Source organism: Rhea americana, unplaced genomic scaffold (assembly GCF_003343005.1).
Source record: "Rhea americana isolate MKP2758 unplaced genomic scaffold, rheAme1 scaffold_63, whole genome shotgun sequence".
Lineage (NCBI taxonomy): Eukaryota > Metazoa > Chordata > Aves > Rheiformes > Rheidae > Rhea > Rhea americana.
Window position 1 is genome coordinate 3,075,735 of NW_028186790.1, and position 16,919 is coordinate 3,092,653.

The following is a 16,919-nucleotide window of genomic DNA, read 5'->3' on the forward strand; positions in this document are numbered from 1 at the left end:
ATCAAGTATAATTGCCATAACATTTCAAAAAACATAAATGCACAGCTGAATATCTGACGAGCACCCTGTTTGCAGAGCAGCCAAGTGATACACCTCAGAGAGTTACTGTTAGCTATTGCAGGCAAGATAAATCAAGAAAACGCTGAGCTGAGGTGCAATTTGACAGTTATTAGCAAAACAGGAGTAATTTGATGAAGAAAAAAATCTGACAAAATCTCAGTTCACAGCAACAGATTTTGGAAGCCTATTTGCACATAAATTGGAAAAAACAATTCTGGCATTAGAAACTGATGAAGGAGAAACAATATACCCTAAATCCTAACATATTTGAAATTATTTTCTTTGATTCAAAGCTGATAATCCTGAAACAGGCAGTAACTAAATAGTGGCTTGCCAGACTTGCTCTGCATGTTGAAGAGGCTGCACGGTTATATACGGAGCTAGGGCCCGTACAGCATCACAGAAACTGGATTTACTGCAACGCACACCTWTGTTTTTGCCGTTTGAAACATCCACAGCGCACAGCACATTCGGTTGTGTTTTAAACATTAGCAGCATAAATATCCCCTGGTGCACAGTATACTTCACCAGTTCTGGCTTCCCCTAAATCAAGCATACGACCAATCACCTTTTCATGCTAGGTATTAACGGCAACTCTGTTAGTTAAATCCAGCCTGTGCAGATTTGCCTTTCTCGGGGATGTAAAGCAGCACATGAGCAGGCTTATGACTAAGCAAGGGGAGATTTTCATCTTGCCCTGATCTTCCTACTGCAACTTCACTGCAAGCAGAGATGAGGTATTCTGYGTCTTTCAATTTGTGTGTTCTGTGCAGAAGGCTTTCTAAGAGAGTCCTACAAGCATTAGAGGAACATCAGAAAGCTGTCTGCACTCTTGAAGGACTGGATCTTCGTGTCATCAGAATTGCTTAGGTAAATGTTCTTGTCCGCATATTGGTTAGGAGACTTACTGTTCTATACTGCATTATAATTAAACACACAAATAAAGAGACATTTTTCATGTCATAACACCAAACTCTTTACATACATACAAGGAGATTTTATAAACAGTCTTCTTTTCTGATTATCACCGAATTTTCACACTCAGTGCAAAGCACAGCAAGAGTGAAAGATGCTTTCCCTGTGTTTACAGTACCCACCAAGCGCTACTTCAAAAACAAATAAACCAACTTAGCTATGATTTAAGCAGCACAATCTGTTCTCCCATAGGGTTTCTTCCTTCTCTCCCCTTCCCACAGTCTTTCGGTTCATGAGGACAGGAACATGAAAACTAAATGGATTTACACTTAAATAATTCATCTTTTCACTCTCATCAAACTAAGTACTAAAGTTCATCCACAGGGCTAGCCAGATTTAGCTGATTCAAGTGATATTTTAAACAACAGCCTGGAGAGCTAGTCACAAAAGGTTGAGARCAAATGCTGAACAGCTGTGTTGATGGAGCTGTGACGTATGTTGCAACTCTACCTAGTCTTAGAGAAGAGAAGGGGACGCGCTACTGGCCCAACCTACCTGCTCTTTTTGTCCGAACACTCATTCCTGCCCAACAGACGCCTCATGAGCGGGGCAAGCTCCAGCACGTCGAGGGAAGGCTCAGACAATTATACAGGCTGAGCATCTTTTTCCTGGTGGAAAAAGCAGCACTTTCCTGTGGTTGGAAAATAGGCGGTGACATAAAATATCATAAGAAGAGCAATTCAGCCATGGTAGAAATTCCAAACAGACCTATGAGCCAAGTCACCTTAATCTATGATCTCATGAGGATTCTGGAGTGCAGCTAAGGTAGTTACTCACCTCCTCCAAAAGCAACCAAGAAGGAGCCTTAAGTTGGAATTCCTATACAATAATACTAACAATACTAATACTAACTAATGACTATGACTAACTACTATTCCTTTCCAGTTTAATCTCCAATTCCTCTGTATGAGTTTTAAGTCTTAAAAGTAATGACGGTAGGGCAGATCTCTAYGAAGCATTCAAATTCATGACAGAGTAACTGTGTCTTTGGTGTAATCAAGTGTAAATTGATTAAGAGTTGAGAGAGAATGTCTCAATTAAGAGKTTTTTTTTTGTTTATTTGTTGGAGGATTTGGGGGTTTTTTTGAAMATCCTGAGAAGCAGAGAAGATGGAGGACTTCCTGCAGGAAATCTAGCAATATTCCTGCATAACCTTTGCTGCACTTACATTTCTGGTCATGTTTACTATACTAAATAAACTGTAACAAATTCATGCAGTTAAAAAGAAAAAAAAAATCTATAAATTTAGAATTTTTTGGACTTCTTTAAAAGTCAGAATCTAAAACTTTTAATTCTTGATGCTGACTGCTTGCTGTAAGAACACAAGTGGTCTCTCTCCTGCACATGGCTATCAACGTGCTAGAGGAATAGTCAGCAAAAGCAGCAAGGAAAAAAGGTCTTTCATGCCATTTGGATCTGTTCACTGATTTACTTATTTAATACCTAAAAGCAAAAACCACCAACAACTTTCCTTAAACTGGACAAAGCAGCAAAGAAGGAATAATTAAATTTGAGGAGACAATGACAACTGGCAACATTTTTAGCTGTTTTGGCTATATAGGAAAYAGTTTGCTGAAGTAAAGAAAACATTCTGCAATGTGGAAACCTTCAGTGGGTTAGTAACTCGCTTTTGTACTAGAGATGAATTTTTGCAGTCAGGTTTATATCTTCAAATTCACTGAAGTGGAGATTTATTGCAACACAGACAAAGAAAACCACTGGAGGAATGTGTTGGAAGTGGAGTGGGACAAAAGAAAAACAAACACCGAAAATATCATTTTCTTGGATTTGCAGTACAACCCTCACTAGCTTATGCAAAATGAGTCTATGTTTCCAGTCTAAATTAAGGCGGTTGCTTATGCTGTTATCCAAATCATACAAATAGCAAATCTGGGGAAGATTTTAATTTTGCAGAAAGTGTTTTGGGTGAGTTTCATTAGTCAAAGGTTGAAATACCCATATGAAGTAWCATATTAATGACACACTTAAGGATAAACTTGAGCAAGCAGAAAGTTGCTGCTGTTTATGCAGCAGGAGCTCTCTTTAAATCAAACGTATCTAAAAATGTTCTTGTTCCGAAGCCGTATATACTGGGCATCCCATCACAAATTTATGTCCCTGCACTTTGTAGAATAATGAAGTTCATATACTGACATAAGCTTTCTGTGAGCAACACAGACTCTTCCACTTGGATGATCCTCCTACATAAAAGTTAAGTGCCTTAGTCCTCAGTGTGGAAGCCATTCTAACTGAAAACATACAATTTTTTCTGTCTGTATCTTTTATATGTGCTAGCATGCATATAAATGCATGCACTTTGAGAAAATGCGAGTTGACTSTGACCAAGCACTGTTAAAAATAAAAAGACAAAACTCACATCACACAAACGAGAACCACAGTAGAGTCCACCATCATTAACACCATGCTTATAGTAATGCCTATCGAATGGCATGGTGGTGCAATCTGCTGATGTGGAAGATAGCATTCGTTTCCCTCCTTTGGGAAACAAATACTTTTTGTAACCTCTTTTAACGTTTAAAACCAAAATTGTTCTTATCGCAGCCTGGCTGACAGTGTTGGCTGTGGAGAAGGTTGCTTCCAGGGGAAATGGAATGTAAAAACAGAGATGCTATGACCTTAACAATAATCCTGTTTGCATATTACAATATATTTTCCTATAAYAACAGGGCAAACTCCCTTGTGTTCTGGTCAGAAAAAGTCATCTTCCAGTAAAAGCATACTGTGATCAATAACATTTTCTTAATATATTATATTATCTCTCACTGAAACACTTTTTCACTTGGCATTTCAGACTGCCTAGCAAGGGAAATTCATGACAAAACTCAAGATGGTAAATGAGATACTGCAAATTAATTCCATCCAAGAGCGATCTTTCCTTTCGTGAACAATTTGACAAGCCTGTGGCGTCCGACTTCAGCAGAAGCTTTCTCAGCTTTCAAATACACATGAAATAGAAGAACCTGCTCCAGTGCCTACCTGTCTTCACTTTAGCCTGTGTAATTTTGTGTTGAAATACATTATAGTTTAAACAACTAACGTTGAGACTATATTGGTGGGATAGGCTTTAAGTATCAGTTTAGAAAATGGATGTGTAAGCCTCCAGGACCAATTTTGAAATACATATTTGAAAGTCCTAGTCCCAAACAGAGCCGACTTCAGGAATCCTGCACTTCTGGAGCTGCTATGCCACCGTGTTGTCTACAATCTGATGCTGAAAACAACGGCGTGACAAAAACGCCAGCTGAAGGGGCTCAATTCCATACCGACAAAGTTCAAAGAGAGCTTTGTCACAACGGGCATCGTAGCMAAGCACTTCTCTATCCACGTGCCTGAAATTACTTTTGCGGAGATGAGTAGCAGCTTTATTCCGCCCTTGGTGCTCATGTCATTCTGCGGGCTGAGACAGCGACCCGGCGGCACAGCGAGCAGCGGAGCCCATCCTTCCTGCCTTCGGCTCGATAGCCCATCATCATTTTAGCAACAGCAGCTGTAGCTCCAACTGCATTACTGAAAGAAATTGGTTCGCAGCATTGTCCAGAAGGGCAAGATCCTGCAAAAAGACCTGGCAGCGTGCAKGACGTTGTCAACAGGATTACTTGGACGCATCTGATCTCTTCAGGATTAAATGTAGAATCACTGCCYGTATTAATATTTCAGCATAAAGAATACGGGAAATGTGGTTGTTGAATATTCATGCCGTAGCAATGCTCTCTGTATGAGTTCTTCAGCAGAAACATGCTAAGTCTGGACCTGTACCCTGAAGAGTTTACCAGCCAAAGCCCCAATTAAAGAGGTACTTCAGCATGTACCCTGTTCYGAGCACGTGGGACAGCCTCGTTGACTAATTGCATTCCTACAGTGAGGAACGTGCTCAGTTTCTTTACTTAATCAGGACTCAGGATCAAAACAATACAGAAGAAACTAGAGAAAAAGATGATAATTTAATTTATGCCTGCAATTTCCAATACCTCATTAGGTTAGAAACATGTAAATCAAAGGCCAAACAACACCTCTACTTAAGAAGTCATTCACAGGACACGGACAATCTGCTTAATTGTGGGAGAAATGCGTGCAGTGGAGAGATGCAGAGTGATATCAGCTGGTGGAATAAACCCAGGATCAACAAGATATTCTGAAGATATTCAAGGCCCACCTGGATGCAACCTCGTCTAACGTGCTCTAGGTGACCCTGCTGAGCAGGGAGGTTGGACTAGATGATCTCCGGAGGTCCCTTCCAACCTTACTGATTCTATGATTCTATGATACATTTGTGAGAGAGAAGGAGCAAAAATGAGATCAGTCCTTTTGGTAAGTAGCAGCATACATGACATTATAACAAACTGGGTGGCAAGGCCAGAATAATCACGGGCTTTGAAGGAGAAGAAAATGTTGTTATTTTTTGGTTTTGTTTTTAAACAAAATAAATTAGGCAGCAAGTCTCCATGTAAATGAGCACTTATAAAATAGCCTTTCTAGGTGAATAATTTCTTTTACGATTAATAAAATCTGCAATCTGAGTAACAATATTCTGATGACTTTTTGCCATTTGCAATTATTGCTCATCCCAGCACCAAAAACTCATTATTATTAGAGCCGACAAAAAAATATTTAACTGTTTCCACAGAAGGACTTAATTTTTAAAAGAATCAGATGTTCTGAAGCTTTATTTCTACTTCCAAATCTTGAATTGTGAAAAACAAGGGCATCCTAGCAACCCTCCTTCGATTTCCAACGAGTAATTTGGCTAAAAGCATCCAATTTGTACGGCAACACAAAACATTAGAAAGTGTATTTCCCTGGTTTAAAAAGCAACCTCCTAAGAGTATGGAGTTAATGTATCGCCGTACGAGTATAAGTGTGTATTTTACACTATAAACATATGTGTTTTGCCTTTTTTATAGCCCTTTTCTCCTGAGGAACTAAAAGCATTTAACAGTTACCGCAGGTCTCGCAGCACTCTGGTGAATCAGAGTATATAATCTCCGCTTTAATGGCCCGGGAGCCGAGGAGCAGGCATTGCAAAGGCGGCTCCAAGCTGCAGGACCAAACCCTGGCTTCCCTGACACGCGTTATCTCTAGAGAGGATGCAACGCAGGTAGTTTCACACCAGCACCAACRGAGACACTAGTATTGGCATCACCTGTGCACCCTACTCCCTGCTCCACCAGCAATATTACATCCACGTTGGAAGGGATACGCCAGCAYAGACGCTGTTGGAAGGACTCAAACACACAAGACATGATGGCCTTAAGCAGCGGTGCTCAACGGACRTCGACGCGAGCCCTTCAAAAACCCCGCCGTGCAACCCTGAAGGGTGCGGTGAAGGGAGATGGCAGGCACGAGGTGCCACGCGGCATGCTCCCACCGGGCACGAGGGAAAACCTGCTTCCGCAGGCAGGRGCTTAAGCACGGTACCCGGCCGCCTTGAGCGGTTCTGGCCTCTCCATCCTGGGCGATGCACGGCCGCAACCTGCCCCAGCTCCGAAGTCGGTGCCCGCTTCGAGCAGGAGCCTGGGCTACGCAACCTCCCAAGGTCCTTCCCAAGCTGAACTCGCCTACGGGTATCACCCCAAACACAGGCAAGGTTACGCCTTGGCTTCCTCTGCGGCATCCCCACGCTCAGCGCAAGTTCATGCAGAAAGCATGACACAGGTCTTCAGCGACCAACTTTTTCATTTTATTTGCTCCTTCTCCTCAGAAGGATGAAACAGGGCAAGCGTATCTCCTGCCACAACACACGCTAAGAGATCCCGGCAAGCATTCGGTACGCTGCACTGCATCACACGTGGCTTTTTTACAACTGCATCCCAGGCGTGGTGCGTTGTTCCAGAAGAACACTCGCAGGCATACCATAATCCAGCAGAATAACTTCACGATAATTTGATATGCGAGACATTCCCCACCACAGCAAGTGAATTAAACTGTCACTCAGCACTGTATGAGTAGCTCTAGTAGAGCTGCTTCTTCATGAGCTGTACAACAACATTTCTCTGAATTAGAAACAAAACGCTGCGCTGCAAGTTAAAATCTTCATCTTCTTTTGTGTGCTTGCTCTTCCTCTCTCTACTTCTATTCCCCCCCCMACAATCACTTTCTTTAACCCTCTCTGCTCCACCTGTCTGCTTAATGCTTTCTTGCCCTGCCCTTCTCAGTAGATACCAAACCAATATATACATTCTGTTCAAACACAGGAAAAACAGACATGATATTCACTGGGAGAGTTACTTTTCTTAAAAAAAGAAAAAAACACACTGGTGAACATTTCATTTCACTACAACCACAATACAAGTATCTGCAATTTATAACATTATATACACATGCAGGGACAAACATAAAAAAAAATAAAATAAAAGCCTTATTCAAAATTTAGGCTCTACTTCCAGCTACAATTTCATACATATATTATTATATATACCATTTATGGTTTTTATATTGGCAGCATAAAGAAAAAAATTACATACACATTCCCATCTATTCTTGTGCATACACACAATTTCGTGTTTTATCATGAACATTTTAATGATAGGAGTTGAAAACCATTTTTAAATTACCAAAGCTACATTGAAAGCTGTAAGCTAGTTGCTCAGGGAAATACACCCATGGAGACTGTTCCCAAAGCATAGTATTTTTACTTACACTTGCGAATATGGTACAAACACATTTATGGGAAGAGACTGCCAGGAAGATTACGATGAGGATTTGTTGGGGATACTGAGGGGTCCAACAAGGAACCTTGGGAGGGAATAGAAAGCACTGGAAATCAAGCTGAGCAGGGGAGTAGGTTTCACAACAGTGAGGAGAAAAAACAAAGAGTAAAAAAAAGAAAAAGGGGCAGGGGAGCCTTGCAGGTCTTGGCAGAGAACAAGCTGAGCATGAGCATTGGGCTCCTGCAAAGAAGGCCGACCACRTTCACCCTGGGCTCTGTCAGCAAGAGTGTAGCTAGCCGGCCCAAGGAAATGATCCTTCCCCTCCCTTTGGCACTTGTGAGCTCTTCGGGACAACAGGATGTGGACATACTGCAGTGAGTCCAGTTGAGGTCACTGTGGGTTGACGCAGAGGATGTACAAGGAGAAGCTGAGGGAGGTGAGTCTGCTCAGCCTGGAGAAGAGAAGGCTCAGGTCAGCTAGGAGCTGACCTGCTGGAAATCAGTTCTGTGGAGAAGGACTTGGGGTCCTGGCAGACAACAAGTTGACCATAAGCCAGCAATGTGCTCTTGTGGCTAAGAAGGCCAATGGTATCATTGGGTGCACTAGGAAGAGTGTTACCAGCAGGTCAAGGCAGGTGATCCTCCCCTCTATTCAACCCTGGKGAGGCCTCATCTCAAGTACTGCATCCAGTTCTGGGATCCCCAGGACAAGAGAGACATGGAGCTACTGGAGAGAGTCCAGCGTAGGGCTACAAAGATGATCAGAGGGCTGGAGCACCTGCCCTATGAGGAATGGCTGTGAGAGCTGGGCCTGTTCAGCCTGGGGAAGAGACTGAGGGGAGATCAGGACAACAGGCAATGGGCACAAACTGAAACACAGGAAGTTCCGCCTGAACATGAGGAAGAACTTCTTTCCTGTGAGAGTGAAGAGCACTGGCACAGGTTGCCCAGAGAGGTTGTGGAGTCTCCTTCTCTGGAGGTCTTCAATGCCCACGTGGATGCAACCCTGTCTAACACGTTCTAGGCGACCCTGCTTGAGCAGGGGGGTTGGACTAGATGATTTTCAGAGGTCCTTTCCAACCTGAATTACCCTATGATTCTAAATAATTGGTTGGGATAAGCAAGAAAGCCGGTCAAACGAGGAAAACAATGGAACAAGAAAGCCTTAAAATGGCACCAAAGGCTGAGATTATCTCTGTGGGGGAAAAAACAAAATGGACTGGGGTAAGAAGCTTGGAATATGATGAAAGAAGTAAAATAACAACAGGTTGAAAGAAAAGAGGGCAGCAGAGATCAAGATTGTGAGGAAGAGCGGGGAAAAAAAAGAAGAAGATCCAAAAATCAAATCTGTGTCCACTAAATTGCACTTTCCTCCAATATCTAAAAGGTGAAAATCTGCACAATTCCTTCACTGATGAAATCAAGTATTTAAATCAAGGGTTTAAACCACTCTGATAACACATAAAACAATTTGGGTTGAGGAGAGGGAAAGGGGAGGACTCTTTTCTCATAGAATAGTCTCATTTTTAACACAAAAACATGCATACATTTGTCAGTTTAAAATTCAAAATAATGAGTACACCTGAACAACTGGCTTACAGCTTTTTACAGTTTTATAAAATACACACCCCTGAGCCTCCAGTGAGGCTGTGGAAATGTAAACTTTGTTCTGTCCTGGAGGTGTACCACCAATTGCAGAGACTACTGCAGATCAGCTTTACAGCACTAGCATTCACCTTACTACGCTATTTTTCTATTGTAACTCCAAACCTCAGTTTCACGTGATCTGATACGGATTCATTGCAGTCACTGAAAGGGAATGAGTAACYCAAATTGTGTTTGTGTAAGTGGACAAGAGGTCATAAAAGGAAAACGAAAACACAAYCGGAAGAGACATCTGCACACTTACCTTATGATGTCCAGAATCTGCGTTAAAACCAGCCTCAGGTGTAACAGTCAATAAAGAGGACAGCAAACCCTTGCATTTAGCAGGGGGTTTCTGGGAAGCCAGATTACCTAGAAAGAGTTGAAGAGAATTATTTTGGTAGGTGAAGATGAAGTCACCTATACTTAATAAAAATAGCCTTCAAATGAGCCACAGCACAAGGGAAAAATAGCTCCACAATGGGAGATGTGGTACGCCACCATGATCGGCACGAAGAATTTAATCCACTGAAGGTGACAAAAATTTGCCATGAAGTATGTAGAGTTAGACTCTGGTAGATTCTTAGGGTTTAACAAAGTACATCTAATATCCAAGATAACATGGYGTTAACCCTCTAATCAAGGATGCAGAGGAGACCAGAAAGAGCATGATATTTTACTTAATTAGTTGCTATCAAAGAGAGGACTAGTTCAAGCATTTGCACAAAAAGAAGCAATTCAAAATCACTTAAAAGTTTAATAATGTTATAGAAGTCTTTGGTAGCACAGGATTTTCCCATGAAACACAAATAATCCCTGGAGATAAATTTAAGGAAATATATCTCATTTTAATGCCCAGAGTAAAATGACTATTCATTAAAGCAAAGCAGTTTTATACCTATGTTCTCCATCTCAGATTTAATATATATGAAAGTAATCTTTATGACAGGAAGTGGCATGTAATCCTGCAAGAATGAACTGCTGTCATTATCTGAGAATCAATACCATTTTTTTAAAGTGGCTGTAACAGTACCTATTGATTTCACATTTTCAGCATTGGAGTTTGAGGCTCTACAAAGAAGATTCTTACAACAACAACAGAGCTTCTGATGAATAAATGAGTTGATATAAATTAATTTGAAATTTATAGTGCACTTCCCTTGAACCAACCAGGGCTGCTTCTCTGCTTTTGCCTCAACTTAGGCTTTTCTCATTTTATATGAAATATGTTTTGTATAATTATAATATTTTGAGCTGGTAGAGCAATACTTCACTAGTTCTACCTATAAGCAATAGAAATTTTACTAAGCAAAACATCTTCATGGAAGACATCTCTGTTCCCTGCGAGTGTAGCGTCACAGATTATTTGTAGGACATTTTGCTACGTTTAAGGAGCCTGACCCACTGCAAAAATCCCTTCTGCTGTGAAAGCACAAAACTGACTCGGCACTGAGGAGCTCACAGGCCAAACGGGTACGGTTTGATGGGTGCTGAAGGTCAGGATTGGTAATGGAAAGGAATAGGAACAGTAGCCCACAGAAGAAGTAAATAATGTACCCAAGGTCGCTCAGCAGGTCTGTCCAGCCATGAGCTGCATTGAGCCATGCTGTATTCCTTTAAGACAGTTTAATGAAACTGATAAATTCTTACTATTATTCTGTAAATGAAGCATGTAACAGCTTTGGCTTGATGAGCTGATCAAATGGCTCATGCTGCMATGAATGAATTGTAATAAGGCAATACGGCAAGAGGTACCATTATCCATGGGGGGGGGGAAGGGAGAAAAAAGAGATTACACCAGTAAAAAAGTAGTGTGAAGGGATGGGATTAAGGACAGCTGACATCCCAAAAGGAATGCCATTAAGAAAACAGACAAAACATTTACAATTTTTAGGCTTCATTTCATGCAGAAAATCAGATCCACCTCCAAGCACTAGCCAGCTGGAGGTTAGTTTCTTGAAAATTTAAGGAAAGATAATACAAGTAATGAGCAAAGGAATTGTCCGGGGAATGGTGCATATATATGTAAATAAAGATCTTGTCTGCCCCATCACTCCAGTTTTCCCTGTCATTTGGAGCTACATTCTCCTCCTTAGCCTGCTTTGCTTACAGGATGAGGCTCATTTTGGAGTTAAGCACTTTCAAATAGATGGTCTATTTATCTATTTAATGCTTCTCAAATGCATTATTGAGATATTTCAACTGAGCATTTCTGACTCTTGCGACATGCCTGAAGAATTTAGCGTGGCGTGTATGAAAAAGCTCAAACAAAAATAGAATGCTTTTTTTCTTCTTTTCAGAAAGCGCTCTGTTTTCATGGAGAAGTTTATGGAAAGAAAATAAAAACTCAAGGGAGCCATTTCTCCTTTGCATAGTGAATCATCATATCATAGTTACCCCATCATCTCCAAGGGCAACACTAGACCAAAGCTGCACTGGAAGATCTCCCTAGGGACACATCCATTTTTCAAAATCATCTCAGGAYTCTTGTTCCAGGGCAAGTAGAGACCTTGCAGAACGGAAAAAATCTTTGACAGCAATTTTTATTATTATTATAATGAAAAAGGGTGACACTTTCGCATGAAGGAAATCTTTTTCTTCCTTACCTCAACCATGAAATATATGAAGCATATTTACAAAGTATTATTTCAGACTCTAGATGGCAGCGCCAGAGGGAAAGGCAAAATAGATATCACAGCTGGATACAGAATATTTGAAGAAAGGRGGATAAGAAGGGAAAAAGAAGCCAGAAAAGCAATAATCCTTCACCATGAAAATGGCACAYAAAAAAGGGCTTAAGTTCAAAGTTTGTTTGCTTCCTCCTTCCACCATATGGAGTCCCAAAGAAGAGTCAAAATTATTATACGGGGCAACACAAAGTCAGGATTAATGGCCTTTACTGTTTAACTTACTGCTATTTACATMATTTTCAAGGAAGGATTCTTTTGCGTAAAAAAGAAATAGTAAAATTGATCTTAGCAAAATTTAACTACAGTTTATATTATGGGGGAAGGAGAAGATCAAAACCAGCCAGACAGTTCTGAACCACCAGAATAAAATACCTGCCCTAAAAAAGCCAGAAGTTCTGCAAGGAGCCAACACATATAAACACTAACAACAAAAGTTGCTGTCTCTCAGAGCTTCATGAGTTTCATGAAAGGGCCAGTTTGTTCCTTGGGGTTAAACTGCATGGAGTCCACATGTACACACAGCACAGGATCAGAACAAACTGTTTTGTCTTCCCTACCTCATCAAGATGGACATCTTCACAAACAAATGGACTAATCAGTAGCTGTCTGGCTAAAAAGACCTTAGGATTGAGAATTAGGTCGAGATTTTTTGCAGAAAGGGAATATATCAATCAGATTCCCTTGAACTTCAGCATTTCTGGTTTGGCGAAATAGAGTGATTCTATACTAGCAAACTGAGCTATGGTGGCAGCTCAAACAGATAGCTCACCATGGTTCAGCTCCAAGAAGTGTATTAGAAGAGAGGTCTCCAAGAGGCAGGGAAGGACAAGGGAAGGAATAATTCCAAGTGATGTCAAGTCAAAAACATAATCCACTTATGCCACAAGATTGTCTTTCTGAGCTTGGCTGTTATAGATGAAGCATCCAGTAGCAACTAAGCTGACTAGCTCCTGTACCAAGAGCTACAAAGAATGAGAGAAATGGATAGAATTTTAAACAGACCATCCTCATTATCTAAAGCAAGTCGAGGAGCAGCAACTCGGTTCAACTTATTCACCAATGACCTGGATAAAGGGACAGAGTGCCTCCTCAGCAYGTTTGATGACAATACCCARCTGGGTACCATYTCTCCTATGAGSAATGGCTGWGAGAGCTGGGCCTGTTTAGCCTGGAGAAGGGAAGATTGAGAGGAKATCTTATCAACTTCCATAAACATCTTAAGGGGGGATRTCAAGGGGATGGGGCTGGACTCTTTTCAGTTGTCCCATGCGATAGGACAAGAGGCAACRGGCTCAAACTGAAACATGGGAAGTTCCACCTGCATACGAGGAAGAACTTTCCTGTGAGAGTGACAGAGCACTGGAACAGGTTGCTCAGAGAGGTTGTGGAGTTGTCTTCTCTGGAGATATTCAAAACCTGCCTGGACGTGATCCTGTCTAACATATTCTAGGTGACCCTGCTTGAGCAGGGGCAGTGGACTAAATGATCTTCAGAGGTCCCTTCTCACCTCAACCATTCTGTGAGTCTGTGGTGCTTCTTAGGAAAGGAAGAAAAGGGGTAGGAAAAATATACTAAAGTTGTCATGTTGGACACTGCTTAGGGAATGGTCAGTATTTGTTCTTCTGTGTTGCGCAAACTCCTGGGAAATGAGAAAGTGGCCCAGGCTTTGCAGCCTGATTCAGAGCTTTATGGTTCTGCCTTCCTGCAGCGGAGTTCACATGAATCTGTAGAAGAGTCAGCAACRATACAATGCACCACACATCGCCAGTCCAGCAGGTCTCGCTTGTGTTTTCAAAAGAATTCAGAAAGGAAGAATGATGAAGCCAAGGAGACATGGAAACAGTTATTTTAGATTAATTAATTGGAAAAACTTTTACACAARAATATTCTGCAAAAGCCTCTCCATGCAGACAAGCTATAAATCAGCTGTGAAACAGGAAGTGCTTTAAAAATGCCCTTTATAAGCTGTTATGSACTGCAAGCACAACCTTCCCCATGTCACATCCCATAGTTTGGGGCAGGGGGCAAAGAAAGGGGGAGAAGCAGTGGGCAGAGACACAGCTGGAGCATACTCCCTGCAAACAGACAAGGGCAACGGACAAGGAACGCAGATCAGAAAAAARGACTCCAATATAAGTTGTCTCACTTACTAGATAGGTTAAATAATTGTTTCAAAAGCTGTAAAAGAAGGGTTCTTATAGGCAATACATGTAGCAAATGAAAATCAGTCACCCTTCAAACAGCTGAGCTTAGCAAGGGTACAACTGGGAAGTGCTACAGACACAGGAGTCAAGGACAGACCAATATATTCAAAGCTCTCAAACCATCATTGAGATGGTTCTCAGTCTTTAGATTGGGAAACATCTCTTGGGCAGTCCCAATAACCTTACTGGATGCAGACTGGTGATACTGCAGCTCTCCTAAGGAAAATCTCTATAATATACAGAAAACACTATCATAAGGTTGCCATGAACAGAGAAGGTGATCTGGGAAGGGAGCAACTACAGATCCTATGAGAAGTTATGCAGGCAGTGAAGTTACACGTAGCTACAGGCAGCTCTTGCAGACTGGGATAGAAAAAAAAAAGGGCCTGAAAATAAAAATAAAGGCCTCAAACTGAAGGATGCATACGTTTTCACATCCTTACTTGACTTCACTGTCCTATGGAAAGAGCAACTGTTCCATACAGTGACAGCCAGACAGTGCTACTTCGTACRTTGGCCCCAGTCTCTATTATTTAATACAGAATTCACAGATCTCCGTGATCTCAGCCTGACAATGCTGCCTTTCTTGTCAAGGTTGGGAAGAATTTAGGTAAAAGTCACTGAGGCTGAGAAGTCACCTGAGAAAGATGACCATCAAAGAGTATGTCTATGTTTCCATAAAGTTTAAGTTATTTATATAAATATTTTAACAGCAACGAAGGAGAACATCACTCCATTCAGTGCCTAATAGCTCTAGGTTTGACATATAATTGCTGAATTCCTAAGACTACTTGGTAGGTTTTGCTCTATTTCTATTGTTTCTTGCAATCATGCTCCTCTCTCTGAAAGCAGGCTGGGAACTATTAACATCTCTTCATCAAAGATTTAGACAGACTGACAGTAACCCTGTGGTTATTCTGTGTAATGCTTTTTCCAAAGTCCCCAAATCAGAACGCCGGCCTGTGCTTCAGCAGAGTAAAGCTGAGAGGAAAAGGAAAGGGGAATATAATTTTAGCTCAGCACCCTTCTATTCCATTACATAGAGGAATTAAACTCCTCCTATGGCATTACGTAGCTTTTGAGAAAATATTTGTGGTTTAGAACTGACTGTTCAGTTTGTATTCCTGCATGGATAATTACTTCTTTAAAAGGAAGTATACATCAATAATATTCATGGCGAGTTTATAAGAGCTTGGCAAACATTTCTGACAAAACAAAAACTCAAACAGAAGGATTACTCATAAAATGCTACATCAACAACTCTTTTGACAGGCATCTGGATTATGCTGCTCTTTAAAAGGGAAAAACAAAGATGTCACTTCTAAGTTTAAATGGAAACAGAGAAATATGCTATTGAAAATATCAGATCATAAACAAAGCTATTTTTGCAAACTCAAATGCAATGAGCAACCATGGCAAAGTTTGCCAACATCCTCTACCCTTTTTTTCCCCTCCTCCCCAAAAAATATTTTTAAAAATGCCACAAGATGTACAGAGATTACGGGTAAAATGAGAAGGGGGTATAAGTGTTTATAGACAGAGAAGATTATTAGGAGAATTAGYAGAACAGCATTAGTAGTTTATCAAGTCTCATCTTTGTCTTCAAATGACCTTTAGTTGATGCTTTAAGTGAAAACTCATATACCTGCTCAACTGAACAAAGATGCAGTGTAGACAGACACTTCAGACGCCCATCCTCGAAGAATACATCTCATTATCCTTCTCCTGAATCACATTCAACATAGAATTACATTATCCAGACAAYATTAGTTTATGTGATACTCTGGAGCAAGAAGCATAACCAGATGACCGTGATGATGCAAATAGGAATTTCTTACTCATTCTAAGTTTATTTAATTTTTATTCCCCAGGAAAAGCTCAAGGAAAAGCTAAATGAGACGCGTGGAGTTCAAAAGGAATATGTAGAGTCCTTGCATGTGTAAGACCACATAAGATACGACTGCTTACTCAAAAGAAAGCAGAGTTTGAATGGATCCACAATGTTCAGTTCAAAATTGTTCTGAACTGTGAGGTTTCTTTGAGGGCACACACACAGTCAGTAAAAACGGTCAATGCCCTTGATGTGGAATCGGCTTTTCATAATTAAATGAAGTCTCCTAGATTTGCTGGAGGAGTTCATGAAGATAACAGACAAGTACTTGCATTGAAAGGTCTTTTGTTTCTTTACTGAAGGAAAGACCAGCAAAGGTACTTTTTCCTAGGATGGTTTTAAGCACTAGATTTAAAATGCTGGAGTGTTTTTGGACAGTTTAACTAACAAATGTGTCCTGATTCCATTGCTTCACTCATGTAACTGGGGAGAGTGATGCTTGAAGCACTGAAGCATTTGAGGCTGAAGAAACCTCAATTTCTTTGGAAAACACCAGGAACAGTCTTTCTGTGCTGTRAATCTTTTCTAGATTCTTTTGTCAAAAATCGAATAGAAAACACTGGAAAGAAAAAATCTGCTGGTCTGYCATTTGCAGACAATCTTTTTTGAACAAAAGTGCTACTCTGAATATTACTGTCAGGAACTATCAGGGAGTCGAGTAACATAACCAGCTCCAGGTGATGTGAAGACAACCATGTTGTGCCTTTTGTAATGTGGCAAGAATGCTTTAAGACAGCTGGGGACCTGCAAGACAGGAGCTGGCTGCTGCAGAGGAGCCAGCAGTCTGG

At 41.0% G+C, this 16,919-nt stretch overlaps 1 protein-coding gene across 1 annotated transcript in view; it reads right to left on the minus strand.

Moving 5' to 3' along the window:
* KLHL29 (kelch like family member 29) overlaps positions 1-16,919 on the minus strand; it is a 362,303-nt gene that overhangs the window by 298,535 nt on the left and 46,849 nt on the right. Inside the window, exon 2 of the mRNA XM_085320322.1 lies at positions 9,612-9,718. Within this exon, the coding sequence (XP_085176448.1) occupies positions 9,612-9,718 (107 nt within the window). The remainder of the gene's footprint in view (positions 1-9,611; positions 9,719-16,919) is intronic.